Genomic DNA, 16,851 nt, shown 5'->3' with positions numbered 1-16,851 from the left:
AAAAAAGCAGTGAAACTTACTGCTCATATTATATCATTTCTATTTGTTCAACGATAAATCTGTCACTCCACACATTGCAAGGGTCATTTCTTTGGTGATCATCTTTGATAAGAGGTGTCTTTGTTTCCTTGTTTCTGTTGATGAAAAGAGGTTCTCTTTAATGCGTTACATAGGCATGTCTTTGCCAAGTATTCATCAAGAAGGGTGAGTATTAGGTTAGCTTTTAGTGCTTTATTTAAAGTGCATTGCCTGTCTGCACTGCACAAAGCCTTGGGATGTCTGAAGGGTGCTGACAGTATCACCCTAAGTCTTCACAGACAGCCAGACAAGCAAGCTGAGGTTGGTTTTTAACAAGGGATATTAGAGGGCGTGTGATTAAAGCTTATAGTCATAAAAGGCACAGACAAACTTGTGCAAATGTTACCTTCATGTCAAAGGTAAGTTTAGGCTAACCACTTAGAATGGACAGGACAAATCAAGGAACTGTGGGGCATAAAGTAGAAATGCTTACCACAGAAGTCCTTCTGATTATCAGGAAATCAGTATATTATTTTTAAGTTTGTAGCACTGAAGTGTTTTAATGGATGTTGGGTGAGCACTCTACTAGTTGAGCTGTACCCCAACTCTACTAGTTGAGCTGTACTCCAGCTCTTGAGACTGTTTTGTTTCCCATCATTCAGAGAGCTGTGGGTATGTGTATAAAAACAGACATTACATTCTGGTCCTAAAGAACATGACAATGTTGACTTCAGTCCCAGATGCAACTAAAGTAGCACTTACGTTAGGTTTCCTCATACTCCTGGTGTTCCAGAGCTCAGCCTTCTCAGAGTCTACTGTAGAGACGGGGATTATTTTTACACTAGTCCTATGCTTTCTCTTAGTTTATTTTTGAGACAGGGTCTTACTCCATGGCTGTCCTAGAACTCAGTATGTAGACAGGCTGGTCTCAAACTCATAAGAGATCTACCTGCCTCTGCCTTCTAAGTGCCTAGATTAAAGGTGTGTGCTACCATGCCCAGTTTATGCTTTCTTTTATTCTAAGGCTTTATGTTATACTAGAGAATTTACTTTATTTCTGATTTAAAACATTATTCTTATTGTGCTAGGATTGAACCCAGGGGTTTCTGCATGATAGGAAGCACTCTACCACAGAGTTACATCACATCCTTAGACCCAATTACAGTTACAGTTTTAGTGACATATTGTATATAACATTTAGAAAAGATTTGCTCACTTCTGTTACATACACAAATGGTTATTTGTTACAGGATGTTTGATCACACTGTGAACCCCAACATTGCATTATTTACTGTCTAGTCGTGGTGTGGCTCAGCCTTAGCACACACCTTCATTCTCTGTCTGAAATAGTCACGACCTTAGTACACACCTGTAGTCCCAAACAGTGGAGGTAAAGTTAGTTTGTAGAAGAAAGCACTCGTGTTTGAAAGTAATGTCTAATTGAGTGGCAGACAAAGTAACAAATCAGAGAAAGAATTTACAGAATAGGGTCTGTACAAGGAGAGAGGTAAAGGAAGTGACTTAGGTCAGTGCAGAAAAAAGAAAGAGGCAGTTTTACTGGGAGAATGTTGCAGAAACAGGTTGGAGAGAGAGAACTAGCTAGATGAAGTCAGAAGAAGCTAGAGAATGGGAAGAAGCAAGAAGATAGAACATATTGTCAGAGTTAGTGTGAGGCCAAGCAGAGCAATTCAGGAGAGGCCGAAAGAGAGAGGCCAGATCCAATCAGTCTCCTTAGAGGGGAGTTTTGAGTTGAACGAGCCAGTGAGAGATGAGAAAGAACAAGAAAGGGTGAGCCTATTGAACAGTAAGTCTCAGAGGCTGTAAACATTCTAGGTCTAGATTAGATTGTACCTAGGCTAAAAGCTTGCAGGACTAGGCCTAGGTTAGCAGACAGGCACTGAGCCTCAGGAATGGCAGTTACATCAGCTGAATAAAATATACTTTTACAGCGTGTTTTTTTTTTCCTTTCAATCCTTTATCTTTAATAGAGTTTGTTGTAGTTTAAATTACAGTAATATGTATGTGGGGTCCCCAGGCAGGGCCTTACTTTGCAGCCCAGGCTAGTCCCAGTCTAATCTCTTCTTTTCCTCATCTTTCTGAATAGCTGGGATTACAAGTATGTGCATGAAGTTTTTAAGTAGTTGTGTTTTAGAATGATAGTTTTGTGTGTGTCTATACATAGGTATACACATGTGTAAATGTGGGACCTGATGAGGCCGGAAGAGGGTGTTGAGCCCTGGAGCTGGAGCTGCAGGCAGCTGTCATCTAATTGATGTGTGTAGGGAACAGAGCACAGATCCTTTAGAAGAGCAGCGAGACTCTTAGCTCTTAACTTCCTGATGTGTGTAGTTTTGTTTGCTTGTTTCTTCTGAGACGGACTCACTGTGTAACTCTGGCTAGCCTGGAGCTTGCTATAAAGTCAACTCACAGAAATCTGCTTGCTTTGTCTCCTGAGTCCTGGGATCTCATACAGTGTTTGACTTAAAATTGTTTTCACTTTTAATCTTAATATAGGCCTTCATTACATTTAAAAATAATTATTTATAACTCCTTTTATATTATATCATGCTATGATACTAGAATGTATTACATCTTTTTAAACATTGCTCCCATTTTTTGATAACTAAAAATGGTTCTAATGTGTATATCTGTGTTCATGTAACTTACAGTTTTGGTTGCTATAAATTCTTATAAAAATGTCCACACTGTCACATCCTCCTCTCACAGCTGACCTAAGGAGAGTCATGCAGTGCACTTTATGTAGAGAGCGTTGGCTTTGGGGTTCATATTGCTTTAGTTTCTTTAGTTGATGATATGACTCACTTTTTAAATTGAGTTTTTCATTATTGACAAATATATTTCAGTTTCTGTTTTCCTTATTACTTTTGCCTGGTGGTTGTTAGCTGGCTGGTCCCAGGGTCCCTTCTAGTCCTCTGGACTGCAGTGAAGGCAGACGGACTGTTACTTGTTTTGCAGATGTTCTCTGTGCTCTCAGAGGCTGTTTGCTTTAAGTTCCATTCAGTTCATGGCTTCCCTTATTTGCTGTATTTTTTTTTTTTTTTTTTTTTTTTATCGGAGCTGGGGACCCAACCTGGGGCCTTGTGCTTGCTAGGGCAAGCGCTCTACCACTGAGCTAAATCCCCAACCCCTGCTGTATTTCTTATGGCTTGCTTCTTATCCATAATTTATACCATTTGTCCTTAATTAAATGCTCCAGTGCAAAATACGATCTAATACTAGATGAACAGGCAGAAGACTCAAAATCAAGTCACTCACACACAAGTAAAAAACACAAAAAGAAAACCCGTCACTGCTCTGAAGAAAAAGAAGATGAAGATTACATGCCAATCAAAAATCCTAATCAGGTATTTCTAATATTCAGACTGAAATATGGCAAAATCAATAGTTTATCGTTTTATACAGTGCATGTGGTAGTGTGATTTAGGAGGTAAGGATAGTTTTGAATAGTAATTCCCTACTCTGAGCTAAAGAATGGACAAACACGATAATGGACTTTAATTTTAAAGACCGTATACCACAGGATATAAATACTGTTTTCAGAGTAATTTGTTATTATCTATTTTTACATTGTAATCTAGAATGAATTCCTTACCTGTGGATACTCATTTTCATTAAAAAACCAAATGTGTCGATGTTGAAAAATTGCTTCTCAATTGCTAGCTTAATTTCTCAACACTTTTTAAAAGATATCACTATTATTATTATTATTATTATCATCATCATTATTATCCATATATATATCTGTAAATATGTGGTACTTGCCATTGGAGGTCAGAAGAGGGTGTTGGATCCCCTGGAGCTGGACTTAGAGGCAGTTATGGGGCAACTTTACATGGGTGATGGGAGCTGAATCTGGGCCCTCTGGAAGAAGGAAGTAAATCCTCTCAAATGCTGAGCCTCTACCAGCCCCTCAGCACTTTACAAACTAAGTTAAGACATCATGTGTCCGAAAAGTTGTGTTGTAGAGCATGTGCATGGGGGTTTGCATGTAGGGAAAGCCAGAGGAGGGCACTCTGACCTGTTTTATCACTCGCCATCTTATTCCCTTGAGACAGCGTCTTACTGAACCTGAAGCTAGGCTGGTAGCCAGCAAGCCCCAGCAATCCTCCTGCTTCCATTCCCCTTAGCACTCTGATTAAGGTTTGTGAACCTGCCCAGCTTCTTAAGTGGTTCTGGGGGGTTGAACACAGTTCCTTACGCATTTACAGTCAACACTCCTTATCTGAGGCACAACCTCTCTCCAGCCTCTTGATTTTATTTTAAATCTTTTTATGTGTATGTATTGTATATTGCAAATATTACCTCCACTCCCTTCCCATTAGTCCCCTTGTTTCCTTATACAATCACTCCTTTATTTAATCTGTATGTACATGACTATATAAAATCTAGAACCACAAATGAGAGAAGACTTACACAGTTTATCTTCCTGACACTGACTTAATTTGCTGAATATGGCTGTCGAGTTGCATCTTTTTACTACACAAGACATCACACTGTGGCTGAAAAAGTTTCCTTTGTGGATATCCATCTTTTCTTCACTCATTCTTCTGTTAAACCCTTAGTTGTGCCCATAACTTAGCTGTTGTGAATGGTGCGACAATAAACGTCGGTGACCAGCATGTATATTTTACATGCAGCACTGCCAGTGGGCTTGAAGATTCCTTTCGTTTTTTTGTTTACTGACAGGGCGTCTGGTAATCCTGGTTAGCCTTGAACTTGATTTGTGGCAGCAGCTGTCCTTGAACTGATCCTGCTGCCTTCGCCTTCCAATTGATAGGATGACAACCATGAGCTCTTTCTTACCTCTGACTAGCTCTTGAAGTTTTTATGTCCTGTCAGTTTTGTAGATGTAAAATAAAAATAGAGCTCATAATTAAACATCACACCGAAGCTCTCCCAGCAGCCTATTTCCTAAAACAGTAATAATGAAATAATTTCTAACCCTTTTGGCTCTTTGTTAAATTTTTAAAAAGTCATTTCATTCTGACTGCAAGCTTTTATTTTTTTTTTTTTCAGTTTTTTTTTTTTTTTTTTTTTTTTTTTTTTCGGGCTGGGGATTAAACCCAGGACCTGCGCTTCCTAGGCAAGCGCTCTACCACTGAGCCAAATCCCCAACCCCAAGCTTTTATTTTATAATAGTCATTTGAGATGGTCTTGGTCAATGAGAAGGATTTCAGTAGACTGAGATGAGAAGGAACAGGAGTGTAGGACTATGAAGCAGAGACACAAATATATGTGTAAGGCTAAGCCGAGTTAAAGCTTTGCTGTCAGGAGAGTTGAGTGACAATTCTGCACTGCTCAATGTGACCTGGGCAAGTTAACTTTGAGTTACAGTTTCCTTCTTTGAGGAAGGAGATACTTCTCAGACAGGTTGTTACAGTAAATGTGGTCAAGTGTGTGCAAACATTTCCTATGTCTGGCTAATCTCATTACTTTTGCTAATACTGTCAAGGTATAGCTTTAAGGTCACTTAGAGTAGGTCTCCTTGTGGCTATGACATTGGTTTAGTTCTTATTTCAGGTAATGGCTCTCATTTTCTGTTTCGTATTAATGGATTGTAAAAACAACATTGTTTTGGTTTGTAGTTTTGCTTTGTGGCCTACTTTGTTTTGAGACAGGATCTCACTGTGTACCCTAGCCGGCCTGGAACTCATTGTGTAAACCAGGCTGGCCTCAAACTCAGAGATCTGCTTGCCTTTGCCTCCAGGTAGTGTGATTAAGTGGTTTGTAGTTTTTAAAACAATAAAATTCAAACATAGGATTTAGCTCAGTGGTTTGAAAGCTGGGAAGCTTGAAGGCCCTGGGTTCGGTCCCCAGCTCGAAAAAAGAACCAAAAAAAAAAAAAAAAAAATTCAAACATAAAATCTAACCGAACACTATGGGAATCTAAGGCAAGAAGGTCAAAAGTTTGAAGCCAGGATAAGTTATGTAATGAGACTCTGAGTTTTTTTTTAAAAAAGGAGAGATTTACAGACTAGTACACATATAAAGTGGAACTTGAACCCCATCTCATCCTCTTATTTTTTCTCTTGTAGATGATGATGATGTCTTTTATGTTGGTCTTCGTTTAACAGTGTACTCACTTGCTGTCTGTCTGTCTGCTTCTGTGTTGTTAACATGGATGTTCAAGTACACTTGCCTATGTAAGCTTTCTACCTTATTTTTGAGACAGTCTACACTGAACCTTGGCATTGCTGTTTTGGCTAGGCTGGCTGACTAAAGGGCTCCCATGATCATTATGTTCCCTCAGGCCCAGCTCTGGGGCTAAAGAGCTGCACTCATACATGGCTTCTGTGAGTGCTAGGGATTTGAATACAGGTACTCAATATCTTCCTAGATCTAAGCTATTTTACTAAGTGTACATTTGATAAATACTCATAGATAGCAAGATTTTAAACAATCTTGGTCCATTCCTTCAAATGTTCCTCAAATAAATACATAAAAAGGAAAGGAATAAAGGCTGTTTTGTCTGTAAAATGTAAGGTCTTTACCCCCATTTTACAACAAAGACAAAGGAGGAGGCTTATTACTGACAAGCTTACACGTGTAGTATGCTGTGGAACCATAGTTTAGATCAGAGTCACAGTCTACTGCTGTTCTTTTTACCAGGAATATATTCAGATTCCTCTTCTTTCCTCAATCCTTGTTATTCTAATAGAATTGACCCATACTGTAATATTCCAGGTGATGTAAGCAGAGTATTTCCTTCTTCCCCCACAAAACTGCTTATGTATGTATGTATGTATGTATGTATGCGGGTGCGTTTTAGTACATATGTTCTTGTGTGTGCAGCGAGTGTGCTCTGGAGACTACAGGAGAGTGTGGGCCCATACTCTGTCACTCTACCTTACTCCTTACATCAGGGTCTCTTACCAAGCGTGCAGCTAGACTGGTAGCCAACAAACGAGCGATCCTCCTGTCTCTGCCAGCCCACAGTGCTTGGCCTTTAGGCCATTTCCCACTAAGCCTTCTCCATAGCCCAATTCCTTTCTCTGAATTTCTGTTAACTTGGTTCTAGATCATCCCAGTCTTTTAAAAAAGATGTCATATCACACTCCTATGAATATTTAACATGTTTTCTACTAAAGCCTTTTAAGCTCCCTCTGCACATGTTTTTTTTGCATGTGTGTGTGTGTGTGTGTGTGTGTGTACATGCCAAAGGTTCAAGTTAAGTGTCTTCCTCTGTTGTACTCTATATTATTTTCTTTGAGACAGCATCTCTGCCTGAGCTCAGAGCTCACTGATTGGATGATCTCAAGTCACCTAACTTTTCACATCAGACTGTTGTCCTGGTCTGCAGGCACTTTATGACTGAGCCATCTCCCTAGCCTAGCCTCTCCACTTTCTGATACTTAAGACTTACGATGGCAGTCCTTTTCTTTTGACGTGCAGTAAGAAAATGCTATTAGCAGTTTGTTTTAAAGCTGTAAGGGCTGCAGAGCTGGTTAAGCACTTGCCTTGTGACCTGAACTCAGTCCCTGGAACCTCCCTTTACAAAGAAAAACAAAGCAACACGCTTTATGCCACACATGTGTAATCTCTGTACTTCTGTGCTGATGTGGAAGGTAGAGACAGGAAAACCCCCAGAAACCTGAGGCCCAGCATGGGACATGCTACTCTAACCTAGCAGGAGCACGACAGAGCAGACCCCCTCGGCAAAGTGGAAGAGCGTGTCCCGCTGAGCGTTGTCTTCTGACCCACCCTTACGTTTTAAAATAATGTGTGGAGACTGTAACCGCAACAGTGTTAGACTCTGCAGTCTACTTTTCTAACCTTCCCCTGTAAGTACATCACAGCAAGTCTTTTGGATTTCATAGTTTGATTTGATAATATAGTTATATTAATTCCTTTTCTTCATAAGAAAGTCAGCATCATTTTCTTATTTCTGTCTCAAAAAAATAACCAGTTATTTCCAACAGGAATTTCAGCATAAGTTGTAAGTGTAGCTAAGATTTTCCTGTTTGCTGCCGTTTGCTGGGAGAGTTGAGTCTCTGAAGGGTGCTTTAACTTGCTCTTTAAATTGTTGCTTGTTGAACAGCGATTCAAATGCCTTGCTATTCAGTTCAGGAACTCATCAGTGTAATTTTTCATCTTATGCCCTAATTCCTTAGGTTGTTTTGTGTTGTTGAAGTTTTGGGATTAAGGTTACAAGAACTTGAGTAGTATTTAGTTGAAGTAGATAAAATGGCTCTCATTTCTCCCATATCCATGTTTTGGGGCTCTAACTAGAGACTGAGCAGAGAGCAAGCAGCACTCTAGTGTGCCTGCCTACACCTCCAGCCCAGTGAGACCCTTTTATTCTCCTGGCATCAGACATTGTTCCTAATCCACTTTTAAGGATAGGATACTTTTCTTTGAGGGCAGAGAGGCACGGTGTAGCCTTGGCTGTCCTGGAACTTGCTGTGTATATCAGAGTGATGATGTTAAATTCACAGAGATCCACCTGTCTCTGCCTCAGAAGCGCTGGGATTATAGTCATGCACTGCACTTCCTTTAATGTCTGACATACTAAGTAAGAGTGTTAGCACATCATGTATCAGCTCAGTGTGACCATAGGAAGTATGGGTTAGAACATAGAGAGGTATTACAAAACACTTTGAAATTAACCAGGGCTGGGGAGTAGCAGAATGTGTGCTTGGCATGCAAGAGGCCTGGCTTTGATTCCCAATGCAAATGTTTTTTTTTTTTTTTTTTTTTTTTTAGTTAGTTAGTTTTGTCTTATTTTTAATGCGCCAGGCATGGCTACGAAGTCCTCTATTGCAGCTACTTAAGAGGTTGAGATGGGGGATCAGGAGTTCAGGGCTTGCCTGAATTGCAGAGTAAGTTTAAGACCAGCCTGGTGGGGACTGTACAGGCCAAAGTTCGCAGTGTCTGTTTTCATTCTAGTCTGACACACCTTAATCTCTGCCTACTGTGTTATTTGAGTGATGTCTTCTTTGTGGAATTGTTAGGGGACTTTAGCAGTTTCCCTGCAGTTCAGGGATAGACCACAGTTTGGGGAAGTGGAGAATGAGGAATGGAGTATGGCTCTCTGTTATTGGAACACTGGGCTCTGTGCTAGGGCTGGGGGTCGTGGAACACTTCCCTGGCATGTGTGAAGCCCTGGATTCATCCCACAGACTCCATTAGGAAAAAAATAAGGTGTGTTCAGTGTTTATGTGGCTGCTTCAGCTCTGTGTTTTTGGGACTGATCTTACATTTCACCTGAATAGATCTGATTGGTTTAATCAGACCTTTAAGAACAGTTACCTCTTCTTAATTGTTTGCTTTAATACAGTTTATGAGATTCTAGTATTCGTGGTAATACATACACTGAAAGCATGAGGGCAGGTGACTGAGAGAAGCTGAGGCTAAAGAAATGAATGAGTTGGGGTTGGGGATTTAGCTCAGTGGTAGAGCACTTGCCTAGGAAGCGCAAGGCCCTGGGTTCAGTCCCCAGCTCCGGAAAAAAGAAAAAGAAAAAAAAAAAAAGAAATGAATGAGTTTATTACCAGCTTGGGCTACATAGCATGAGCCTGCCAAATAAAATAAAATAAATAAAAAAAAAGTTAAAAGTAAAAGAAATGAATTTGGGCTATTGCAGTGACTTGCTAATGGCAGCTGTTTCTGGGCTTCATGAATGGACAGAGCTCATAGATGATTATTCTACTGATTGACTTTAACACTGCATTTGTTTGACAGGATATCTACAGGGAAATGGGATTTGGCCATTATGAAGAAGAAGAAAGCTGTTGGGAGAAACAGAAGAATGAAAAGAGAGACCGACGTCAGAACCGCAGTCGTAGCCGGTCTCGAGAAAGGGATGGCCACTATAGCAACAGCCACAAACCCAAGTACCAGACAGATCCTTATGAGAGGGAAAGGAGCAGAAAGAGGGACCGAAGCAGAAGTCCAAAGAAATCCAAAGATAAAGAAAAATCCAAGTACAGATGAGCAGAGAGGAGGCAGATGGAATGTAGTAGGTCTGCCCGGCCAGACTTGGGGTGTGCAGCCGCTCTCAGTTCCTGCCTGCACAGCCGACTGTGGTCTCCATGTCAGCATTGTTGCCTTTCAGGGTACACTGATGGTGTGGGGCTCTGGAAGAGAGGGGGCATTTTATGTATACTTTTTTATACAAATTTTATTGTTATGTATACTTGGTAACGTTCATAGTTAACATCTTTCATAGTTTCAGTCTTTTAAAAATGAATCGTTGCATATCACAGAAGTCCGCAAACTTGTATATAAGACATACAGCCTTGAAAGTGGAAGTGTTCTGTACCTAGCTGCAGCATAAGAGATAAGAGTATCACTCAGTATGAAAATTCCATGTGATCCTTCTCCTTGCAGGGGTTATTCTGAGTTGCATTTGCCCTGCTGTTAATTTTGTATGTTTTTGAATTTTTATACAAATGGCACAATGTATATTTCCTCTGTACTTCCTTTTTCTTGGAGTCCATTGATTTTTATGGTTATGTAGTTGTGTGAAGGTGATTCAGTTAATGGACTTTTAGGTTGTTTGTTAGTTTTCGCTGTCTAAGGAATGCCACTGTGAACATTTCAGTTGGGCATGGCACTGTCTGGCCATTTGTTTTGCATTTTGATGCATTTATAGTTATGGCTGCTCTAATTTACCTGGTTTGTGAATTTGTATGGGGGCAGGGGTAGCCATGAGAGTATCAGTCTACCATACAGCTTGGAGCACATTTGCTCCACTATTGTACATATTTTTGACCACTAATAGAAAAAGCTTAATTACATCAGAAGCTAGCATCTTTTCTGGGGAGATGGCTCAGTTGGTACAGTGCTTCTTCACCAGCAAAGGACTGAGTTCAGATCTTCACCACATACCCAAGTGTGCCAGTGCGTGTGAGTAATCCAGCATTGTGGGGACAGGAGCGGGTGCAGCTCCGGGTAGTGAGAGAGAAACCTTTTCTCAGTGAGGGCCACTGAGGGAGAGCTTCGCACTGACCTCATGCCTCCAAATACTGTCCATACACACACACACACACACACACACACACACACGAATAAACAGCTGTCCTGCACACAGAACTGTGGGTGTTGCTCACACAGATGTTCTAAAACAACTTCTGGAAGAATGAGCAAGAGACAAGCTGGGAGCAGTGAGGAGTCACCTACTGACAGCTGAGACTCCATTTAAGAGTTCTGGAGTATTGGGGTGGGAAATTGATGCACCAAACATTTCAAGGAAAACATATCCTTGATTGCAGGTTGTAAGAAGCTCTTTTTTTCCTGATGTATTTAGCAGTAATTTTATATGCTTATGGGGATGTAGTATGTTTGATATATGTTCATACTCTGAAGCAAGTAAATCCATATTACAAACAGCTATCAGCTCACTTTTTTCTTTCTTTTGGCCGAAGTTTGCTCTCAGGGATTTTTTGAAATCTATTGATTATTATCGACCGTAGCTTGCACTCCCTGCAATACTTTGCAGACATTTCTTCCTTTGATTTAGTAAAAAAGCATATTCTCTGACCCGAATCTCCTTTATTCCTCATCACTATGCCCTAGGGCAGTGCTTCTCAACCTTCTAACGCTTCAGCCCTTCAGTTCCTGTTGTGGTGACCCCCACCATAAAGTTACCTCATTGCTACTTCATAACTGTAATCTTGGTGCCATTATGGTAATTATCTGTGTTTTCCAATAGTCTTAGGCAACCCAGTGAAGATGTCATTTGACCCCCAAAGGACTTTCAACCTACAGGTTGAGAACTACTGCCCTGGGATCTAACAGTCATTTCATTCTTGAGTTTGACTTTTTAGACTCCCATAAAAATGAAGTCATGAAGAATTTATGTTTCTGTGCCTGGCTTACACCGCTCAGTATTAATGTCTCCCAGGTTCATCCATGTTGCAAATGACAGTTTCCTTCCTAAAGGATAAACAATATCCTGTTGGACATATGACATGTTTTCTCTCTCTCTCTGTTGTATTGATAGGCAAGTACGTCTATTCTGTGTCTGAGCTGGGAGCACAGACAGCCCTTCAGTATGCCAATTGAAACCCATTAGACTGCTGGATCATAGCAGTACTATCTTGAAGGTTTGTCTCCCCAAAATATCTACTGTTTTCTATAATGGCTATAATAACTCACATTCTCAAAGATAATGTATGAGGATTTCTTTTGAGAAGCTGTGGTTTTCACCCGGTGATTTTTTTCCATTTTATTTTATTTTATTTTATTTTATTTTATTTTAATGGAGTTATTTATAACCCAGCCTGGCCTCAAACCTAGGTGGGTATGACTTCTGATCCTCCAGAGAGCTAGGACTATAACTGTGTACCACCAGGCCTATTTTATGTGGCTTTGAGGACCGACCCTAAGGTTTCGTGGGTGCTAGGCAAGCCCTCTGCCAATGAGCCCCATTCCCAGCTACTTCACCACGTGATTTTTGCTTGTTTTTAAGACTATGTAGCCTTGGTTGGCCTGGAACTCACTATGTAGTCCAGGCCCTCGGTCTTGAACTCCTAGAGATCTGCCTGTCTCTGCCTTGTGCGTGCAGGATGAAGGATATGTGCCATTATGCCCACCAGGTGATTTCAATTATGATTTTTAGCCCTAACGTGTGTGATGTACCTTGATTAGATACAGGACAGGCTTAGATCTGAATGACTACTGCTTATATCTAGGTAAAGTGACCCAAGTTTGCTGTCTCAGATTTGGCTTCTGTAGGTTTTAGGTGAACTCCGCCTTTTTTCCTTTAGGTGTTGGCATCGAATGGAGGGCCTCGTGCATGCTGAGAACTGTCTCACTACACTAGATGGAACCCATCGTCTGTGGTTTTCCATTGACTTTTGAAAAAAAAAAAAAACCCAGCAAGTACAGTTTGAATTAAAACAGTTACTTCAAACCCCAGATTGCCTGTTAGTATAACTTCACTGTAACCCTTTACCAGTTGAGTTTTCAAAGATTTTGGCCAGAACTGTAATAGTTTGTTAGCGGGCTGGGTGACAACCTTCATGGCACTTCAGCAATCCTGCCAGTGCCTTTCATAAGCTGCGTTTGGTGAGTGGAGGCTTCATTTCAAGTTTGACATTTCATACCCTTGAAGGTCGAGTCACAGAGAATACATAACAGATAGTAAAATCGAAATTTCAGAAGCTTTACCTTTCAGTGGCTGTCGCTAGGAGACCGTGCTTTGATGGGAAATTTGAGAGGAGGTTGTTTCCTGTTAGGTGAACCTGTGGAGATCCCCTTCATTTTCAAACTGTCTCCGTTTCAAAGCAAATAACACCAGTTATTCTTGCTGACCTTTCTTCCTACTGGCTCATAACCCACCCAGCTCTGGAAAACATGAGTAACGCCAGAGTTAGCCGTCCTGCCTCTTCATTCTGCGTCCATTCGAGCAGGCAGATGGATGAGTTAGCCGTTGTTTTCATTGTGCAATTTAAAAATGGTATTGCAGGGGCTGTCGAGTGCCTCGTCCAGTAAAGGCACATGTCACCCAGCCTGAATTCGACCCCTGGGCCCTCCATGTTGTCCTGCGACTGCCACAGTCACACTGGCACATGAGCAACCAGACCCACACTACATAGATGTAATGGTTTTTGTTTTGTTTTTTTTTGAGACAGGGTTTTTCAGGCTGTCCCAGAACTTGCTCAGTAGACCAGGCTAGACTTAATACAAAGATGAGCCTGCCTGTACCTTCTGAATTCTTAGATTAAAGGTGCATGCTACTGCCCAGTCAACTTAATGATTTTGTTTTTTTTAAAAACCTGTGTTGATGTTATTTACTTCGTCTGGATTGCTGGGAAGCTGACACACAAGAATGATTTCCCACACAGTGACATACTAGCAGCAGTGTGTACAAAAAGAGAAGTTAGAGAACGCCGCTCGAGTTCTAGAGCTCTACCACAGTGACCCTTGGTTCCTGAAAACAGTTTTGCTTTGTACTGTTTCCCTGGTGCAGTGGGGAGGCTTGGGTTCCAGTTGGGAAGCTTGAGTCAGAAACAAAGGTCTGTGGCAGTTGCAGGAGCACTAAGGGAACACTCGGTGATGGACTGACCAAAGCGGAGGGTCCGAAAGAGAAGGGAAGGCCCAAAGACAGGAGGGAGTGGGGAACAAATCCAGAAAGCCCACATTGGATCTGCATGTTCCTAAGGGAGAAAGTGGCACAATGTAGCCAAAGAAAATGGGAGTTGGATATAAGATCTGCAACAGGTTGGTACCACAGCCCCCATTGCTTTGAATGTAACTCATCCCATATCTGTGCCTCATACAACCCCAAACCAGATTTAATCCAAGTCACTTTCCCAGAGGAGGTGCTCTGTAAGCAGAGGCCTGGATTTGAGACAGAGTGGGCCTCCCATCAATTATAAAAAAAATCATAAGCCAAGGTCTCTACTGCACAATCAATTATTCAGAGACTAGTTCGAGGGTCTGGAATGGCCACAGATGGATGTGGTTTGGGTAAAACTTTAATATGCTGGGGGTGCAATCAGTGGAGCTCCCTAGTTAATATAGTCCCCAGTCCCTTAATGGGCCACCTCTCATACTGTCTTGGGGGCAGTCACCCTGTCCAACTCATCTCTGCACACACAGCATGCAGCAGAGCCTTGCTGTTACTGTAATCTCATTGGATGACAGATACTGTTTTAACTTCAGAAGGGTTGTTTCACTCTTACATCGATAGTCATCTACTATTCACAAATCAAAAGCACAGATTCATAGCCTTTTCCCCTCGAATGCTTACAGGAAGTAACATGATAGATCTCACCAGGATACTTGTTTCGTTTGAGAGCCCATGTTACATCCTATGTCCACTCGATAGCCTCTACATGAGTGGTCACGTGATGCCAAAACACACACGGTAGCCGCTTGAAGGCGTTAATGATTCTTGCTGGCTTCTGGTGTGTTCCTTGGCTTACAGCTACATCACTTTAAGATTAGCCTCCGTCTTCACATGGCCTTTGCCCTGCATCTCTGTGTCTGAGTCTCCCTCTTCCTTTTCTAATAAAGATGCCAGCCCAGTCAAGGCCATACAACTCCATCTTACCTGGGTGACTTTTACAGAGACTATTTCCAAATAGTTATGTTCACAGATATAAGGAGTTAGAACTTGAACACATTTTAGGACAGGAGTCAAGGTGAGGGCAAGGTAACTTGGCACCTTTTTGTGCAGTGAGGTATTGTGGAATCCAAGAAAAGCTTCTGTAGCGTTTTGGCCAGAGGCCAGCAGAGGATGCTAGGATGAACCTTGGAACCTATGTTTCTAACCAGTGTGGCCAGGGTTCAGATGTAATCATAAGCCAGTGCCATGGATCTATGTTTTCAAGGCTTCGTGTAGCATATACAACACCCCTCGTCGTTGCCTGTGCTCATCTCAGTTCCTCTGTTAGTGACCATCAGCCCTTGTGTCTTTCGGTTCATAGCATTTCCTCTTAGGGATGGATGGAGTACTAGCATGAACCACAACACATTTCCCTTGGGGGCTCTCTGAAAATCCAAGACTCTCTCTAGGTTCTAGGAAAGGCAGGTCTTCCAGAGTCAACCGTGGTCTGTTAAAGCTATGCATTACTCCGCTCATGATGTGCTGACCCCCAACCATATGGTCATTCTCGTTGCTACTTCATAACTGTAATTTTGCTGCTGTTATGAATCGTAATGTAAAGGTCAGATACACAGGTTATCCGATCCTTGTCTCTTGTGAAAGGGTTGTTGAACCCCAAAGGGGTCATGGTTCACTGGTTGAGAACCACTGGTATAGTGGCGAGGGAATTCAGTAGCTGGGGCTGTACAAAGAAAGCCCTGCAGGACCATTACTTCTGTCCCACGTTCCTCACAAAGCCTGCAGTCCTGAGAAAGGCTGGCTGATCCTTTGGAAGGCCAGACCTTCCCACATTTGGATTTGTCCAACATCCCTGCACAGGAGGAGACAGTTTTCCCAAGCTGTGATGTCATGATGGCCCAGAAATGAGTACACAATATTAATTGAACTTGTTTTTATTTTATATGTATAAATGTTTTGCCTGTATGCATGCATGTATGAATGTATGTTCAGAAGAGAGGATCAAATCTCCTGAAACTGAACTTACAGATATTTGCGAGCTGCCATATAGGTGGTAGAAACTGAACCCTGGTCATCTACAAGAGCAGCAAGTACTCTAAACAGCCATCTCTCCAACCCCTCAATCTGTGTAGGGCAAGCACACACACTCCTGCTGTTGACCGGGAGGGTAGTTTTGCTAGTCTCTGCAAAGTCGTTTTGTTTTAGAAACCTGGCCTCAGTATGTAGCCTTATATAGACCTACTAGCCTCCACCTCACAGAGAGTCTCCTTCCTGCTTCTGCCTACTAAGTGCTGGGATTAAAGATGTGCACAACATTCTGTTTGTCTCTGCAATTTGTCAGGCCTTTCTAGATGCTGGGCTTTGCCACGGCCGATTGTGGTAAGCCTATCTTTGTTATAGAGTGTGTTTAGGTCGGGTGTGGTGTCAGGCACTCATGGGCTAGGGCTTTAGGATACTGAGGCAGGAGAGGACCTCAAAACCAAAGCAGGGCTGCTGAGTTTCGACCACCAGCAAAAAAAGTGTTTGCCATGCAAGTCTGACAACTTGAGTTGGAGCCCCAGAGCCCACATAAAAAGCCAGATGTGGTGGTACACATCTGTAATCCCAGCACACCTACAGTGGAGATGGGAGGCAGAGGCAGGAGAGTAGCCTGGAATTGCTGGCCGGCTGCCCTGAGATTATGTAGTAAACAGCAGAAACAACAAGATCAACGAGGTAGACGGGGGAGAACTCACTGCCAAAAGTTACACGTGTATACACACACACACACACACACACACACACACACACACACACAC

General features: G+C 41.9%; 1 protein-coding gene across 1 annotated transcript in view; it reads left to right on the top strand.

The window, feature by feature from the left end:
* Nucleotides 1-11,373, top strand: part of Ppil4 (peptidylprolyl isomerase like 4) — a 32,307-nt gene extending 20,934 nt beyond the window's left edge. Inside the window, exons 12-13 of the mRNA XM_032894999.1 lie at nt 3,236-3,383; nt 9,721-11,373. Of these exons, the coding sequence (XP_032750890.1) occupies nt 3,236-3,383; nt 9,721-9,972 (400 nt within the window). The 3' untranslated portion in view covers nt 9,973-11,373. The remainder of the gene's footprint in view (nt 1-3,235; nt 3,384-9,720) is intronic.
* The last annotated feature ends 5,478 nt before the right edge of the window (nt 11,374-16,851 follow it).

Source organism: Rattus rattus, chromosome 2 (genome assembly GCF_011064425.1).
Source record: "Rattus rattus isolate New Zealand chromosome 2, Rrattus_CSIRO_v1, whole genome shotgun sequence".
Classification (NCBI taxonomy): Eukaryota; Metazoa; Chordata; class Mammalia; order Rodentia; family Muridae; genus Rattus; species Rattus rattus.
This window is presented reverse-complemented; position numbering and strand designations above follow the sequence as displayed.